The 18,907-nt window shown below is 40.7% G+C and overlaps 1 protein-coding gene across 2 annotated transcripts in view; it reads left to right on the top strand.

Annotated features, from left to right (window-relative positions):
* The window catches only part of LOC128305776 (pseudouridylate synthase RPUSD2), a 95,458-nt gene that overhangs the window by 52,086 nt on the left and 24,465 nt on the right, over positions 1-18,907 (top strand). For both annotated transcript variants that reach the window (XM_053043380.1, XM_053043381.1), the window contains exons 2-4: positions 13,572-13,661; positions 17,923-18,010; positions 18,236-18,458. In XM_053043380.1, coding sequence (XP_052899340.1) covers positions 13,572-13,661; positions 17,923-18,010; positions 18,236-18,458 — 401 coding nt within the window. The remainder of the gene's footprint in view (positions 1-13,571; positions 13,662-17,922; positions 18,011-18,235; positions 18,459-18,907) is intronic.

Here is an 18,907-nt window from a genome sequence, read left to right as displayed (position 1 = left end):
CTTGGCTGTAAGAAATAAAAATTGAAAATGAAATAGAATACACACCACACCACCAGACCACCATAACTTCGCCAACGAATGTCTCCGGTGGGAGCATGAAGCGCATCACCAATAGCATCCGCATCGTCGCATCGCGCTCGATGTGTCGTTAGCGGGTAATGATAATAAGAATGGCGTATTTTTCCAAGCCTTGGGCTTCGAGAGCAAAATCGATAAACGGTGGCACAAAACACATCCAAAAAAGACACTTTCCCAGAAACCTGATTTTCTTTCGGAAAGGATATAAATATATTGCTACGATTTCCAGGCTGAAGTTGTTGATGTATCGGTTCGCTTGACTTCGGCACTTTTTGCTAAGCCAAATGGAAGCTATCGTAAGCGTGCATTAACCAATTGTACGAAGGCGTTGTGAGTATATGGCGCGTTGGTAAATAAGCTAGTACCTCGCAGAGAATGCTGTCAGTTGTACGATGCCAAACGACCTACATCCTTGAAAATTAGAAAAAAAACTCTACATCCAATACTTGAGATCGAGCATGCGATCGACGTAAAGGATCTTCGGCGTGCTTTCACTTGTCTGATTATCTTGGTTGAAGTTGAACTTTCTAATCACACCGCTTTGTCGGCTCCACACACACAAAAGCCATTTTAATGGCATTTTTTTTTTTTGTTGCTGTGCTTCAAAACATAGAAACCCATTTTAATAACGTAGCATTATCGCAGCGCGCTGTGCTCGTCGGCAACGAAACGACGTTGCTTTCAATTGGCTGTCAAAATACGCTCACATTGGCCCGACATATCAACAATGTGTACGATGAGTCACCGCTCGCTTATACCGGGCGGATGCAGGCGAACATAAAAATTCAAAACGATTGCTCTGGGGGTATGGCATTACTGCCTTTCCGCTTTTATGACCCTGGCGGCGCAATCATCAATGATCCTGGGGGTAGAAAGAGAAAACTCAAGGGAGATTGTCAGTAAACATACGCCTTTTGTCTGGAGCTTTTTTTTTCGACATGTTCTAACTTCAAAAATAATTTTACTCCGGTAGGACAATGTTCAGATAAGTCTGGAAATTTAAGGAAATTGATTATTTGCTTCCTTTTTTTTTTGTTTGGTAAACTCTTGAAGATTGAGCTAGGTATTTTGCTTTTCGCACAGCAGAGAAGAGGGCGGTAAAATTGGGGTCCCCAGAAAGAAAAAAGAAAAAAACAGACTCAGACAACTTCAATGCGTTCCGATTCTTTTTTTTTTCATTAGTTAGGGATGTAGTAGACGTTTGAGCAATAAATACATTCGACGGTTCGCAGATGCGTTTGCGTGCTTCGGAAGAATTTTCATTTTGTACGCAATTAAATCATAAAAATGAATTTTATGGAAACGATAAATTGAAACCCATTACAATAGCTTCTTGTTAGCGGCTGTTTTTTATGAATCGTTTACCATTAACGATGCGGAGCTGTTACTGACGGAGGTTCGTCAATTTATAAATAAAAGAAAACGCTACAAACGATCAAAATCAATCGTTCTATTAATAATTTTATCGATAGAATCGATGTTCTGAAAGTTACTTTCGCTAAAAAGTTAATACGATCGAACATTCTTTACGCAGTTGAAGTAAATATTATCGTTTATAGTTGTAAAACGTTTCAAAAGATTTGGCGTAATAACACCAAAGGAAAAAAGTTGATCAAATTACAAATAATCACATTCGTCGCTACATGCTCGTTGGTGATTTATACCTCAAATAGGTTAAACTAAACGTAAAACCCGATTGAATTATGTATTCTGACGAACGTACAGTTGTTGTGTACTCGCTTCTCTTCACCAAACGTCATCATCATTATCCAATTGCCCCATTACGATCATCTGCGCGATGGGAGAATTCTCCAAACGAGTTTTATATTTGCTCTGATTCGGTTCAGTTTCAGCACGATTCGTATGACCACAGCGCTTGCACAGTGTATAGTGTACGATAGGTTTCAAATCATTCTGAGATCGTTCAATAAAATGTTACGATCTTGACGGTTGCCCTTCCCTTCGATTGAGTGCTTAATCGACAGGGTGGAGAAATTGATGTTCTTTCGTTTCTCCCCCCTGCAAACGAAAAAGGCATTCGGATAAATGAAACGAGATTTTAAAAGTTAACGATTATATCCACAAAATCGGGCAACATGTTGCACTACCATCCACGGCACTGTAGCTTCTCGGTGCCGTCTTTACTCGAAACCCTCAAATGTTCCGAAGGATATCACATCTTTCTGCAGTCAAATAATCGTTTAGTTAAATCGGGCTGATTGGAATGTGTTTGTAATTGGTAGGGGCGTTTGAAATGTTAAATTGATGGTGTTTTCGAGGGGGTTTGGGCTAAATTTTTTCGCCTAAAATTACAATTAGAATATAAGAATATGTCTCACTGAAGGACGTTATAAATCTTAGCTTCAAAACATGATTGACTATTAACAACTATATGGTTTTTTGTTAAATATATTCGACTTGGATTATAAACTAAAGATTTAGTGAAGAAAAATTATTTGAAATTACTTTTTGACTGCTTGAACAGCTGAAAAAGACTATTTAGCTTATTTTGTGCATAATAGCCTGTGAAACCCTTGCTAGACATCTTTTAGTATTTTTGGTCTAAAGCCCTGTTCTAAACAGGAACGAAAGATCATCCTTTGTTTTATATATTGCCTGGTTTAACAGTTGATGCAAAAATATTGAACGAATGTTTTTACGTTTGAATTATTCCTATCAGGCATCATATCGAATAATCGGAAGATGTAACAAAGAAACCGTACTCCATCGCTACCTTTTTATGTCACTGAAATGGATGCCTCTTAGCATGAAAATCTCACGGTCTTTTCATAGACTATCTCTCCCCCGCTTTGTGTATACTGCATAGTAAACTAAAACTCTGGCCGATGCTGAAAATAACTGTCTACCTGCCTAATGTTGTAGTGCCCATAGTCGCTCGTCCCTTTCGGATGCTGTGTGTATGGCACACATGGGCCATAAATCAGAAAAATATATTTAATACAATTTATCTTGATATCTGTTCTCCGATAGGCCACACGATAGATGGTCGAGACATCTATTCAGTCGTGTGAACGTTTTTCTTTCGATTTTTCAGCAACAACACCATAACGGGACAAAAAACCATTCTCGTTTCCCTGGGTGTGTAGATAAATGTAATATTTTCCGAAGGATATCGTTCGGTTATATGGGGTCGATCCGTTTCGCACCTTCCGCGTGCGCGTGTGATCGCCGGGAGGAACGGGGCAAAACAAAATATTTGTTCACCAAGTCACCATTTTATGGATCAGATAGCGAAATCTAACAGGGGTTACGAACATTTTTTGTTTATCACATTGTCGATATTTTAAAATTTAATGCTTTTTTGAGCGTATTCTAAAAATCGGTTTAACTGCGTATGGTAGAAATGGCGCACCAATATTTAAGAATAAAAATGTATTTTATACGACCGGAAATTTTTCTATTTTAATCGAAAATAATGTGTTGCGGTGTAAATGGTTTTACTGCCATTGGTTTGCTGTCGAATTTCGGTTTCAGTTTCCACGGTGGTCTGGTCTACCATTACGATCTGTGGCGTTTTGCCACCCGAGCCGTTTACAAAGTAAAATTGGCGTTGTTCTCATTCGTTGCCTATTTGTCTATATTGCTTAGCGTAACGCATTGGCTTACCGTACGATGTAGTAAACCACCATGCTGCTCCATTCAAAATTCGGACGAAATTTTGTCTGTTTTTCTTAAACTTTTGTTGTTGCCGTTTTTTTTCTTCTTTTCCCTTGGCTTTCATCTCTGCCCTTGCAACTTAGCGCCCGGGTGGGGTTTTTTTTCGACTCAGGGACTGCATTAGCGACCCGGGGCGTATGTGAAAGACGAGACCCCGATCGTTCGGTCCCCGTTTAGAAAACGGCTAAAAATAAACAGACCGACGCAACCTACACCTACGGTTTGCGGTTGTCGAAACGGACACGGCCGATTGCGTGAACGGTTTCCTGTTGGATGTTCTTTCTCAATGTACCTTTTTCCACTGTTGTCTAATGGTTCTGTCAGCTTTTGTGTCTCGTTTTCCGTATTGTTTGAACATTCTTTTCGTTTCTCTGAATTTTCATCTGTGTGCCGCGTTGTGTGCTGCCAGGTCGTATTTTTTTATAGGTTCATTTGGGTTTTTATTCCTTCTTTCGCACCGTTGCGCGCGCTCGCTTGCCACCAATCGTTTTGTTTTATTTTCGATTTTCCGCTCTCGGGGCGATTTGTTGAAGTTTGAAAATTAATTACACCCATGGATTGAAAAACAAAACGAAACAAAAAGAAATGGGTATACCATGTTCATGAATTCCTGGCTGCCAAAGGCCCATTTCAAAGATTAAATAAACACGAGCGAAGCGTTGTCTATTGTTACGCGTCCAGAACAGCGAATTTTTTTCCTTGTTTAATAGAGTATATTTTTGTATTGTAAAACATCTAATAAGTATTATAACTTTTTTTTTATTTTCAGGTGAGCAAATGCAAACCCGCACTCCGTTTGCACGAGAAATGGTTGGGAAGCGCTAAGGTTTTAAAGACAAAGATATCGATTATTTTCTGGATTTGAGGTATACGATTAACATGAAATTTGTATCCTTTTTAAACCTTTGAAGAATTACTTTGGAGAAGTTACATTTTATCAGTTACGACTAAATCTTGAGCCTTATCCTTTCGTTATCCTTTTCCAACAACAGATAACTCCAAGTTGCGCGCCTTTATCGGATCTTTTGTCATTTTTGCTACAGTACATTTTTCTTGCTTCACACACAAATGCATCCAGTTTATGGTTCTGCAGGAGCTGTTAAAATTGTTTTACCGTATTCTATCTTCGCGTTAAAATATGAACCTTTCTCGATGATATAGATCCACCTATGATATCTCGATGAAACGCTCTCGTTTTGCCACGTTTCGTGCGACGCTGTTCTCTGGCAGAAACACCCCGTTACAGAGCGAGGTAAAAGGGTTGGCCCTGTGGTTCCCGGCACTCTACTCAACCGTCCAATGGTTTCTAATATTTTACGTGTTAAGGCAGAATGAAAACGGCTTTGCATATTTCATTTTACTGCCCCCCCCTCTGTTGCCGCTCTTTCGCCCTACGTTGCCGTGAAGACCGAAGTAAAGTGAACGCCTTATGGTTTTTGCCTTATGGAGCTGGCAGCCGGAGGTGTGTGGTGGCGACCTTAAAGCTTGGTGGAATCGTTTTGGTGGGTGTTGATGCGCAAATGCTAGATCGATGTGCACCATTCGCCGTTCATGCTACCTTCCGTGGTAGAGGTTTACCTCAAAAGCCATCATTGAAATGTTGCACACCGTTGGCAGCAGGGCAGGGCAGAGAATGGGTGCCGCCGGCGGGTGTATATAAACTTCCCTGTCGATGCTTCTTGATAGAGAAGAATTGCTAGACGTTGTAAAAACGGGACATCATTGGGCGAAGAGGGCGCAGGTTGAACGGGGCAAGTGTCGGGGAATATGACATCCTTTAAGCATTCGACATGCACGGTTGCTTACGGTTGCAGGTCTGAGCGACAGACGCGCTTTGCTCATACGGAGGCTTTCGCGTGTCGGTTATGCCGCATGAAGTCACTACCATTGACAGAGGCTCTCAAAGATTATGAACGGTATGGTTCGTTGCGCATAGTTGCAGTGTGTAGCAAATATAACGTCATACATTGATATGCATCACATCCACCATAAATACCACCGTTGTCTATTTCGTTGAGGTTATAGAATATTGTTGCTTTAACAAATGTTTGAGGAATTGTAGTTATGTTATTCTCTGTTGTCTAAAGACAGAACTCATACCTCAAAATAATATATTAAATCCTTTTTTATTAAATATAATTATTAAAATTTACTTCACTTGTTGTCAAATGGACAGCTAGTATTTTATTAATTGTTACAAATTGTTCCTTTTTTTAAAGGTTCCGAGTATGTTTAATTAAAACAATGACTGAAAAACAGCAATACGAACGCGATGTTGAATGACTAACCTGCAGTCATTTCATGGGCTATCAGCTAACATACCGCTGGCACTGATCACCATTGTTGTAGCTTGTAGCGTATGTACATTGAGTTGGCACGATTATTGGCTAGAAAAACGAATAGCAAATACACCCAGCAATTTTCAACACAACCAACAATGAAAGTCCGGCTTTGTCCTGCTGCATCCACGTGTACGATCGAGCCCTGTGTGGACCAATGCTGTGTACCAACACGAATAAAAGCGAAGGGCGGAAAGTGTAACAAAATGTTTGGCTTTCTTCAGCGCCCTATTCCAAAACCGCCCTCTCCGATGTTCGTCCAAATCTTTCCCGGACGCTTTTCTATCCTCTCAAGAGAGTACACACATCAACATGCATACTCGTAGGTCATGCTACCTTTTGGGCTAGAAGTTTACAATGAAATTAAATTTATTTCAAATTGAATTTTGCTGTTTCTTAACGTCTTGCGCGCACCAGACACAACCTGACAGGCACGACCTGCCCCTGTTCGAGTATGCTGCACTGTGTACTATTTGCTCAGCAGTGCGCACGGGGCACACGTTTGCCGGTGAGCTAAAGGGAACGTTTCATGTCCTCCGTGTGTCAGTGGAGAGTTTGCCGTGTGTGTGCATAGCGACACCCATGTGATTTAACTATTTGAATTGAGGCGTATGTGTTAGGCTTCCGTGGTGGGTACCAAGAATCACACCGACCGAATGCCTGCTGACTCGGACGGGTATCTCAACCGTAGTTTGCGAATAAACAAACTATTTTAATGTCATGAATCCCAACGGGAAGCTTTATGAAATAACATACCTTCCTCTATCACTGCAATGTAGTTAGAGTTCTCGCCCGGCCCGTTTTTCATATACTCCCAGGAATCATGCTCATTGCGAACTATTGCGAACGTAAGAACCCAATGAACAAAATCATTCGAGTCATTCGTACGGCAACCATTTCAACAGATTACAAAAAGGATTTTCATTTCATGGTTGTAAGAAAATCCTGCCTTTGCTTCTTATGCTTCATTGAGTGGGGAAGTATCTACACGATGGTAACATGTAACTCCTGTGTATGGACGTTGTTCTTATCAAGATTTATTAATGACTTCCTCTTTGTAATATGGCTTTTTCAGCTTTGATGTTTTGTGTCATTTTTGACTGCAAGCATTCAATATTTAAAGCCAAAAAATAACACACCACTTTTGTTCAAATTTTAATTTGTTTCTTTGAATTATGTTGATCAAGTTACTAATTTTTAAAATGATGCAATATATGTAAATTAATTAGTAAAACCCCATTTTTAATGAGTCCATTTTACTCGATTAAATTCTGCTTATAATAAACGAACGTCTTTGTTCAGCAAAACTGAGAATACAGTCTGATTGACTGCTCTCTACTTGTCATTGCATTTGCTACATCATGCATGAAATGGAAATTGAGTTTGACCGGAGTGCAATAGACGTTTATTTAATTACAACTTTAAATTCATATGCAAAAGTTGCTCGCCCCCAAATTAGTGTCACGGTACGCGGGCGCGTGGGCTGTAAGTTTTACGAATGAAGAAGTCGTTGGCCTTACGAGGTGTTGCTACCTCACCCGTAGGGCGTCTTTATACTGCCACCCCTTTTTTTCCGGCCCTGATTGTCCCAGAAGACTTTCCACTAACGCCGGGTTATCCTTCGCGGGGCAGTCGGACCAACTAAAACGCAAAGGACTGGTGAGAAGTTTATACTCTGTCTACATAATTATAATTTCATAAAATATAGCTCCATAAATCTTATGCCGCTCTCGGTGTGCGCCTTGCCCTTGTCCCGGCGCCTTTTGGTCCTCCCATCACATCCTTTTAGCGCTACAAGAGAGATAGGCTTTGCCTTCTTAAGTAGCTCGGATTTCGCCGTTTTGCTGAAACTTTTGCTCATCCTAAATCAGCAGCACAAAGAGAAAGAAGGTCATGGAAACACTCGCCGAGATTTGCTAAAAGAAAGAAGGAAAAAAAGGTTGCTATTACTCTGTTCCATTCGCAATAAAAGAACAAAACTTTTATAGTAGAATCTATTTGGCAACCTGGGGGAGGGTAACCTGTGTTAGGTTGGTTATTTCATTCCATATTTAAAGATGGCAAAAGCAGTACAATGATGGTGGTAAAATGAAAGTAATGAAATTATTCAAAATTTAAAGCTCTCCCCAAACCTTTGTTCTGCATCATAACTTTCCATTAGCGGATGCACTTATTCAACACCTTGAAAAGAAGGATTTTTTTTGTGCGAAATGACACACTCACACGTTCCGTAAGTATAATTGAGTTTTGTTGGAGTACAGAACAACAACAAAAAAAACAAACCGAACTAACTCTAACAGTTGCGTCAAACAACTCCGATCGCTGTTATTATCGCGGCGCAAAACGCCTTCCTATGCTTTAGTCGTTGCTAAGTTGTTTGTTTTGGGGTCAAACGTATTTAACCATTTCGGCAAACATGCAATCCCCGAGCCCGCTCGCCCAACCGCGTTGTCATAGGTATCGAACCCTGTAGTTTAGGTACTAATTTCGACGTCAATCAAGTGCTCGAGAGAGCCGTTGAAACAATAAAAATCAATACTTTTATCGCTTTTTCACCATTAAGTTGCCGTCTGCTTTTTCCGTGCCAGTCCAGTCGGAAGGACTACACGGCTCACAAAGTTAGGCGAGTAGCCTCGGCGACCGGTACGACGGTGGGGGTCGACGAGGGGTGGCGACAACGAAGCAATAAAATTTGCCTCGTCATAAATTAGTTTCCTTGGTGGCCGTCGCAAAAAAGGAGGCCGATTTTTGATTGCTACTGCATTGGCATAAACCGAACCGAACGAGGAAGGAACGCGGGGTCGAAAAAATGGTTGTAACTTGCGCATTCGGACTATTTGTGAATGATTGATATTTTTTTTGTGTAGTGGTGAGAAGTATTAAATACTGCATTCTTAATTGCCATCGCTTGTTTGCTTCTGGATGGAAATTGTAAGAAGAACTATGAGTTAAACAGTGGTGTCAAAGCGATTGTGATAATCCTGGTGTTACTTGTTAACTACATTTGTTCTTAGACGCTGGCAGCGTTTTACAGTCAGAAGATTGTATAACTTTATTCCTAAACCCCTAAATAATATAAAAAGGGATTGAAAATAATATTAATTCCTGCAGGAAGTTCACTTAATAAAGCTATCTCCCCAGTATTCTGTGCTCGTTTAAACAAATCGATTGTGTAACTTGAAGAACATCAATCATCGTAAACATATGACTGTTTATCATATGCAGATGTGAAACCACGATCGCCCGGGAATTTGCCAGCTTAAATTAACTTACTGATTAGTCCCGATGTTCGTTTATTTACGTTGCGTTCGTCTTATGTTTTCACAATAAACATATCGTGTCTGTTTATGCATATGTTCTACCTACACAAACTGCGCTTGCCCGCTCGTGTGCTATCATCTTATGGCACCACAACTCACGTACGAGAAATTGTTGCTCCAAGTATATTTGCTTTCAGTCAGTTCCCATACAGCGGTTTTTGATGTAGTACGATTTATCGAAATATTGGAATGAAAAAATTGCCTTTGTTTTGTAATGTTTTTTTATTTTAATAATTTTGTTACAGTGATTTAATTCGTTAGTGTTCTTCTTTACTTCTAGGCGAATCAAGGTATCATCAGATCTTAATACTTTTTGAATTTCATTGCAAAAAAAATCTTGCATTCTATACTTCGTAGCATTCAACTTGTAGCCTAAAACCTCGGAGATAATCTGTCCTATACTGTTATACAAAAAATCCCAATAATTAGACTTCGTTACTACGTCTAGATATTATTCAAATGATCGCACCCGTATGACAGACATCCGAGTATTGTGAGAAGTTATCGAATACGAGTTCAGCTTTCAGTGATAAATGGTGCCCCCGAAAGTATAAGCACGATTTAAAAGTTAGACAAAAAAAAACCTGTTCCAGAATCTTAATGTTTATTTAATAAATAGAATTTGTGGAGTGTTCTGTACTATTTCTCAAAAAAAAAAAATACTCAGGCTCAGCACAGACTTGTCCCGAACGATTTTCGATACTTTCTTCCAGTCTTTTTGAAAACTGTCGATGTTCTCAACAGCGTTAAAATGCTTTCTCAATTGTGCCATGGTTAGCGTCCAAAATATCTCAATCGGTCTGGCTTCAGGGCAGTTCGGGGGATTCATTTCCTTCGCCAAGTACCGTACTTCATGTTCTTCATACCATGCGATCGTGTCTTTGGCATAGTGGACAGAGGCCAAACCTGGCCAAAACAACACTAAACCAGTATGTTTTCGTATCATGAGCAGCAAACGTCGATTCAAACACTCCCGGATGAAGGAATCGGTCCTCATCGTCTCCGTTGTCACTAAACAGTTCGGACATCATACCGCATTCGCAAATGGTTTGCCACAACATTGCCTTTTTTCCGATTTTTTGGGTAAAGATAGATTTGTCGGCTTCTTCGATGTCCTGGCTTTCAGGCACGGTGTAATATTGACTCCCCGGAAGAGTTATGTAGTCAACATTTACGTACGACTGATCGTCCATCACGATGCCTGAAGATTGGCGACACAGCAGCTTGTGTCGTACAGCTTCCGAGTCCGATATTTAACGCATGCGGCCTCCGTTTTGTACTCCATTTCGGTTTCTTTTGTTTCTTATACGTTTTTAAATTCAATCTTGCCTTGGCACGGTGGATGTTACGTTATTTTTGAGCCACATCGCGAATGGATCTTTCCTTTCTTTGCTTGAACGCTTTTACTATTTCCAGGTCCAACTGTTGTTCGACAGGACCAGGATTTCGGCCACTTTTCGACGCATCCTCAAAGCTGGACTCCTTCCGAAACTTTTGGATGGCGGTTCGTACGGCTCTGATACTCACACCTTCCGATTTCGCTAATTGACGTAGCGAAATGTTAGGTGTCGAGCACCATTTGTGCAGAATGCTTTTGCGCTTTCCGACGGAAATGCCTCGCATTTCAACAGACGCTATTGTTAGTTTAGCAAATAGTTTTAATGCACTAACTAGTAGCTCTGAATGTAAACAATCAAGCATATCAAGAATCTGCTGTTTTACGCCATCCGTTTACTAGATAAGTCATTTATACTTTCGGGGACACTCTTTATACGAGTATTTATTTTGCAAAATACACTGTACATTGCCAGATTGCAGTGCTTTGACGGGATTATCAGCAACACAAACAACTCTTGAAATTGCACAAAGTCTTGTTCCTAACATTTATCTTACATCCACGTTTCATCTTATGCTGAAGCATATAGCAAAACCTCTAATGATTACCAAAAACCACAAATAACAATCAAGCTGCTTAATTCTGCGTCTCATAACCAGTTCCAGTCCTGCATTCATCACAGTCCTGACACACACACGAACAGTGTGTGCCGAATGATAATCGCGAGCGTAAATTATGATGCTATTTGTGCATCGTAATTGCATTTTGTGGCCGTACGGCCCCGTGTCCAAGATGCGAGCGTAGCTGCAATCGATACCCGATCGGCAAATGGAACTCGGCCAGAAGAATGTGGTCAGTCTGAAGTCACTGGGGCTAGGTAGGATAATGTTCATTACCTCGCGGTAGCTTATTGATGATTTCGACGGAAGCGTCACGGTTCCGAATACTAATCAAACGCCTAGCATCAACAAGCCAGTGACATGCACGGCAAGCTGCACTCGGTGGTGGTGGTGATGACCTTAAACCATGTGATGAATTTTGAGTTTTGGTAATGAACAATTCCGCACTACATTTGAATAACAACCTGATTGGGATGGATGATGTTCGGCTTGATTCTTAACTGGATTAATGAATAGAGCTCTAGTGGATGCAGTTGAAATTAGTGGAATGCACCATACAACTTTAATCTCATTTCATATTTTGCATTTTCTGAATAATATTTCTTCTCTGCTTACAGAGTAAATGTTTAGTAAAAGAACTAATTAAGTACACCATTTCCCTCTGTACTTGATGGAGCATATTGTTGACGTTAAGTAATTGGAAGACTTGTTTGAAATCATTTATGACCATTGTCCCTTCCGTGATGCAATCCGTATAAGCAAACTAGTGTACTTTTCCATCCAAAAGTTGATTCAACCACTTCGCCATAAGCATCATCTCAAACCACCAGTTACTCTGCGCAAAAAAAAAACCACTGTTTGCAGTTTTTCTCTCTTACTTCTTTTTTTGCTTAATGCCATTGGCAAATCGCATTTCGGTCAAAAATGTTGGCCAAGAAATCCGAACCTTACGGTGGCTAATACCTTCGGTCAACAGACCGTCTTCCCAGTGCAACCAGATGCTCGGTACAGTCACCTCCGTTTTTTTCGGCTACGGGAAATCTGGCAGAGAGCATCTAACGTCTTATTTCTTCAGCAAACAGTATAAAATAACTTTTGCTACCGCTGGTCCAACACTCTCGAACTCCAAAGGATGGGTCCGTTGCAATCGAGATACTGTTTGATTTACGTTTCTGTTCCTCCGTCTCGTTGAACCTCGGCCCACTGCATTCCTTTTGTACATTTTGTTTGTTATGATTGTTGGGAAAAAAAAAGATGTTGTGAAAGTCTTTGCGTTTTGCGGGAAACAGTTCCAAAAGACCCGGAAAATGGCAGAATAATTGAAAGGCTACGCTTCGCGCGAGGTGTGGTAGCAGTGAAAGCTTGTTTTAAGAAGCCGAGCTTTTTTTGTTTGAGGATGCATTCAGCGCTACCTTTTTAAACCTACCCAATCGCAGTGGAATAACTTTCAGCTAGTTGGGCGAGAGTTTGTTAGAGTTCGTTGTCGAATTTCGTGCACCTGGTATTCGCAAGGTAATTGCCGTGAAAAAAAAAACCCGGTTGGATGTAGTTAAGCCTTATGTGTTTCTTTGTAGACATCTTCATTGGAATGCTTGTGAAAATTGTATGGCGAAGGTAAGGCAAATAGTTGAGGTAACGATTTATATACACTTCAGAAATTGCATCCGCTGTGGGCGTTGAAATCTTTCCACACTTGCTGTTGCTCCACTGCATGGAAGAAATTAATAAAAAAGGTTATTTGAAATAATTCCGGATCTTTTTCATTCAATTTTGAAGGTAAAATGTGTGTTCCACTCACTTGACCGTTCGTAAAGTGCGAATAAAAATCGTTCAGGGTAAATGCAGCACATGCTTTTACATATAAATATTTAAAGGTTCGAAAATAGGATTACCGTTCACTAAGCAAAAACTTTGCCTCTCAATCCATTCGTGCGCCGTACTTCGTGAAGGGATCCCACCGTCACCGCCGCTGTGGAGCACATGGAACCTACGCGCGTCACAAGAACAAAAAAAAGTGTCCCAAGTTTCGTTTTGATTAATTTTGCATTTTCTTTCTTGTTTTTTCTTTTCTCCTTTCGCATTCCCATCCCCGGCCCATCTAATTCGCGTGTCCGTTACCATCATCATCATCGTCATCATCACCCAACCCAAAACCACTTCCGGTTTCCTGGCGCTCGTCTGACCGTCCCCCTTTACGCAGATTATCATGACGGAAAAGGAAAAAACGAAACTGGTCTCAACCGAGAAGCGAAAAGCGGACGAAAGCGAACCGGTCAAGGATTTGAAAAAGGTACGTACCAACCGTAGGATGCTGCGGCTTAGATGTGATCATGTTGTGTGTGTGTGTTTGTGTGAGTGTATATATGTTTTTGTTTTATTTTTTGTTTTGCGATGTTTTACTGTGTACTTTTTAAAGCGTCACGCGTGTGAAGGAAATAGCCATAAAGGGAACCGCCCTTGGCTAGTATCGGTGATGTGATGTTTTTTTTTTGTTGTTAACTTCTTTTGACGAATAATACATCCTAAAGTAGTTTTTTGTTTTCGGATCAGAAGCAAGTGCCCTACGCGTTGCCGCTATCGTTGGTATACCTTGGTTGTTACCGACACCTGCCCCAGCGGTGGATTATTTCGCTGTGAAGGAACTTGTTTCCCGACCGCCCGATCAAAAGAAAACGGTGGGACGGTACCGACGGGAGTGCTTTACATCACGCGGTTGACGTGATTCCATCTACCCGTAACGATTGATGCCTGGACCCCCCCCCCCCCCCCCCATCAGGTAAAACTGTGCGCCCCCGGTACCGTGCGTGTGCTGTAAATCGATTAACGATCGAGCGTGTTTTGTCACGTATCGGATATTGGATCACGTTTTAATTAAACACCATCATCACGCGATGGATGTGTTCAATAAGCGCAATCAAGATAATGGGGTTTGCCCAGTTGCTTTGCGGCGACGACAACAAAGCGCGGAGAACCTTCGCCCCGGATGCTGGGGTAGAAACAATACTTCCAACTTGATTGTTTCTTATTTTTTTATTTTCGAAATGAAATTGAAATTGGGGTTATTTATGCACCGAAAAAATACCGGCAAAATTACCGGTAATTTTTCAACGACGTGACGTACGGTTATGCCAACCGCCTCCTTTGTGGGAAAATAATGTATCTTGCGAATAAAAGTGTAACTGAAACTCTAAAGCTACTTTGATTAATTATTAACAAGCTATTAAATATTACTGTTTGCCGATGAAATGAAGCTTCCTTACAACTGAAATAATTGCGTGTATTTAAGATTAATGTGTGGCACATCTTAACACCGTCAATCAGACTGGGTCGCCTCGGAAAGAATATGAGGGGTTCGAGATGATTTCGTTGGATTGTTGAATTAATTGCTGAAAACAGTTTCCGAAGTTCATTGCCAATGGATCCCGGTTGCTCTCCCCTATGCTCTCGTGGCGTGATACATTTCCTCCCTTTAGAACCGAAAGTAACCCAAGCACCACCCTGAAGAAAGTATTCCCGACGAGACACACGAAACGCACAAACCGTTAAATACTGGACTGGTGGATAGCGTTATTTTAAAATATAGTCCGGCTTAACGTGCACACAATTTCGAACGGAGCAGTGCTGCGGTTGGATGCAAATTCCACGCCCGGCAGGATGCGCGTGATTAAGTAAATATCGCCTCAGTTGCGGCGGACGAAGGATGAAATTGAAAACGCTAATTTATACAACACGGCGCGCGGAACACGGTGTGCGTTATTAAACGCGGGCGTAATGAAAAAGTATGACAGCGGCGCACATTGCTATGTGTGAGGTGAGCGCGCGTGTTAGTGCCCGTCGCGAAAAATCGCCCTCCGGTTTTTTTTTTGTAAAGGAACCGAAGAATGAACCGAACGCAAATGCAAAATTTCCCCGCGTAACGGATATGGGGTTTGGTCATCGACGTAAATACTAAAGATGTGTAAAGAAGTTAAGAAACGCAACAAAAAAAATTATTCGCTTTCGGGCACATCCGAGCAACAGTCGTGCAACGTTGGCCTTATCCGCCCCGGGTATGGTTGGGAGCCGTCGCCACGATGGCCGAGATGGTTCTAATAAAAGGGGCCCAACCGATCGCCGGGGTAGGTTATTGTTTATGACAACAATGAATGTTGTCTGGCTTGGTAAAATATGGTTTCGCATTCGGCGTCCAGAAGATTGCGAAACGTAAAATTGCACACACAAAAAAAAACACACTGCAAATGGTTTATTAAAGTACTGCCCCCCTTACTCCCCGGCGCACCCGCTCCTTTGGTGTGTGAAATGTACAGTGAAAAGTGGGAAATATTTGCTTTTCCCTAAGAAATGTTTGCTGGCTTGTGTGTGTGTGTGTGTGCTGGGTGATGGGGGCGACCGGGCGCCTGGTGGCAATATTGATTTCTGACCCTGTATTATCAGACGGTTTAGTTGTGAGATATAGCCGGTGCGGAAGCTAAAATATAAACTGTTAACCGCCTATTTTCGTTGCTTTTTGAATATTTCAACGAGGTAGGAACGAACGAATTTGTGGAACGAAATGTATTGTTTTATAGCGAGTAACCATCCGATAAATAACCTTAAGCTGAACTTAAACAGAAGGGGCAGGCTTATAAGGTACTGCAACAATTACTGCAGTGTGACAACAAAATAGTAAAACTCATTTCAACTTGCTCTTGCTGTTAAAGCACCGAAGCACTTTATACCGAAGAGATAAAAGGCCAAGTCTACCACAAAGTTGTTGCATTGTTTCTAATGCAGATATTTCCTGAACCGCCGGTACGTCTTATGTCACAGACGGGGTTGAATCTGCGATTATACGCAAGTCCGGAATATTGGGATGGATTTTTTAACCTGCAACAACCTTCAACCCCTTATGCATTTCCATTTTGAACCAAATCAACCTTAATGGAGCGTGTGGTGTAGGCAGAGACGTTGCATCCGTATTCCCCCAAAATATGGATCAGATGGGCTTTTTCCATCAAACAAAACAAAGCATAATGAATTGTTTTGACTGGTGACTGTGATAGTAGGGTAGCGTGTAGTATGTGCATCGTTTCGGTAAGCGAGTCACATCAACACCGAATTGGATGGACATTTGCCTCGTAAATGCCTCGCACAGCAAATAGGGGACACCATATGGGGGTAGCGCGAGTGCAAACATAATGAACGTAACGTAAGTACGGTGAGTTTTGCATGCGAGCAGTTGCGGAAAGCCCGGGAAATGAATATGCTTGCCACAACAAAAACTGTGCAGGCATGGGCGAAGAAGAGTTTATCATTGTAGTTTTGCCCCGGTGCTGTGTTGTGTGGTTTACATCCGGCGGCTATGGATAAACTTCCACCGCGCAAGAAACTCCATTCCCAACGCCCAACGTATAATTTTTGCATAACAAACTATATTCCGCTTTCTTCACAACTACAAAGCGCCGTGCATCTTGCCGACATGCAGCAGAACTAGCAAACTTTCCAGTTCGAGAGCGAGTTATGCCGAGCAGGAAAAGAAGCGTGACATGTTTCACAATATTCTTCCACCGTGGCACCGTTGTTTTGACACGCGTTTCGGTATGTACAGTTGGTGGGCCGTTTTTTTTCGTTTTTCTTGTACCTTTGATTCGAGTTCGGGAAGAAGGTCTATGATAAACAAAGTTATTACCCACTGTGTACAGTTTGTTAGCCCCAAGTTATGAACGAGTTGTCGTACAAGTGCTTGAGGTTGACTATACTTTAGCATTAAAATTGTGAGCTATTTTTGCTAACTGCAGCAAAACAAAAATCCTTGATACATTCATGTGTACGAATATAAATGAAATTAGTAACTGAAGTAAAAGTAATTTTAACAAATTGATTAAAAAAATACTGATTGTACTAGAAACGAATTTATGTGTTTGTTAGTAAAAAGATTCTCGAAAGTTTTTAATGAGAGTTGAGTAAATCATGAGAGTTAGAAAACTTTATTTGATTCATGTTTAAAAATAAGGACTATAATTGAATGTTGTTAATTATTAATTACCCAACTCTGAAGACAACCTTCCTGGAGGATACTGATATTCGTTGCATTTGACATCGTTTGATCACGAACAATCCATTTGAAGTCACTAACAAGGGATGATACTGTGTGGGTATTTGCGTAAAAGAGTAACCTCTGTCATTTCCTAAATCGTCACCAGTCGATGATGTCCAGCGTCCCGGGAAGCACCTGTCAAACGCAGTTGTCGATAAAAGCTTTCCGCTTCAGAGATATTTGGCCATATAATTATAGCCATCCCTTTTTCAAACTCCATTACGCTGTCCCTTTTGGTATCAGTTATTCTGGGAAAATGATAAGGTCAAAGAGTAAACAATCAATTTATTACTGTAATACTTCTTGAATACGATGAAATGTAAGCATTTAATCAAGGATAGTTACTAAGCGTTTCCATTTATCTTGCGAGGGTTAAACGATTGGTGTCATATAGCTCTAGTCTTGTGTGCATGAACAAAAGTAACGTAGTGCAAAAAAGGTGATCGGGTTTTTATTGTTTTTCTTGTTGTTGCAGGCTAAGCTGGAAACCAAAGCGCTGAAAGCAAAACGGCCCGGTTTCACTGATGAGCGGTACCATGAAACATCGTACTATATTGAAAATGGTGAGTGAAAAACGCGTTTATCATCTAAATTTTGATAAGTAATAAATTTTGTTTAATAAGCACGTTCGTATTGCTTAGTAACACCATTATAATTTGTTCAAAAAAATATAATCTTTTTCCGTATTTTTGGAATTGAATCTCTGTAGCATAATTAATAAATTTCTCATCATGTTAGGTTATATGATTTGAAGATTATATTAACGCACAACTTAACCTCTTCAACAGGCCTGCGAAAAGTTTATCCGTACTATTTCACCTTCACCACGTTTACTAAGGGCCGCTGGGTTGGTGAGAAAATTTTAGACGTATTTGCCAGGGAGTTTCGAGCACACCCAGCCGAAGAGTACGAACGGTGCATCAAAGCAGGTACTCTAACCGTGAACTACGAAAAAGTGCCAACGGACTATAGGTTAAAACACAACGATCTCCTAGCGAACATCGTACACAGGTAATTGAATTGCTTATTTAACTCATAAGACCATCCGTTAGGCGGAAAATTTGTTACAAGCAAAAAATTTTTTTGTTTCGAATTGTGAAAATTTATGTTCGTCATTTTTGCTATGTTTAGTCATCCTATTGTATCATTACATTAATTGTAAAAAAAAAACCCCAACTTTACCTTACTACCCCCCCGAAATTTTCATCTTTGTTCTATAAAAATGTTCATCAATTTGATATATGTTTTGTATAAATTATACTTTCGTTTGATATTATCGTGCTTATATTTTTTTTTCTTTTAAATTATCACATTATTCTCTTTTTTCTGTGTTCAACCGCACAGCTGTACAGTTCAATTCATTATGTTTCCTAATCTTATCACCCGAAACAGCTCTAGTTTTGAGCAAATATTTTCGTTAATAGATGTCCGTTCGTTCTTTTGCAAGGTGCTTATAAACG

This window comes from Anopheles moucheti, chromosome 3, assembly GCF_943734755.1.
Source record: "Anopheles moucheti chromosome 3, idAnoMoucSN_F20_07, whole genome shotgun sequence".
Taxonomy (NCBI): Eukaryota; Metazoa; Arthropoda; class Insecta; order Diptera; family Culicidae; genus Anopheles; species Anopheles moucheti.
The sequence above is the reverse complement of the archived record's forward strand: the minus strand, read 5'-3'. Positions and strand labels throughout refer to the sequence as shown.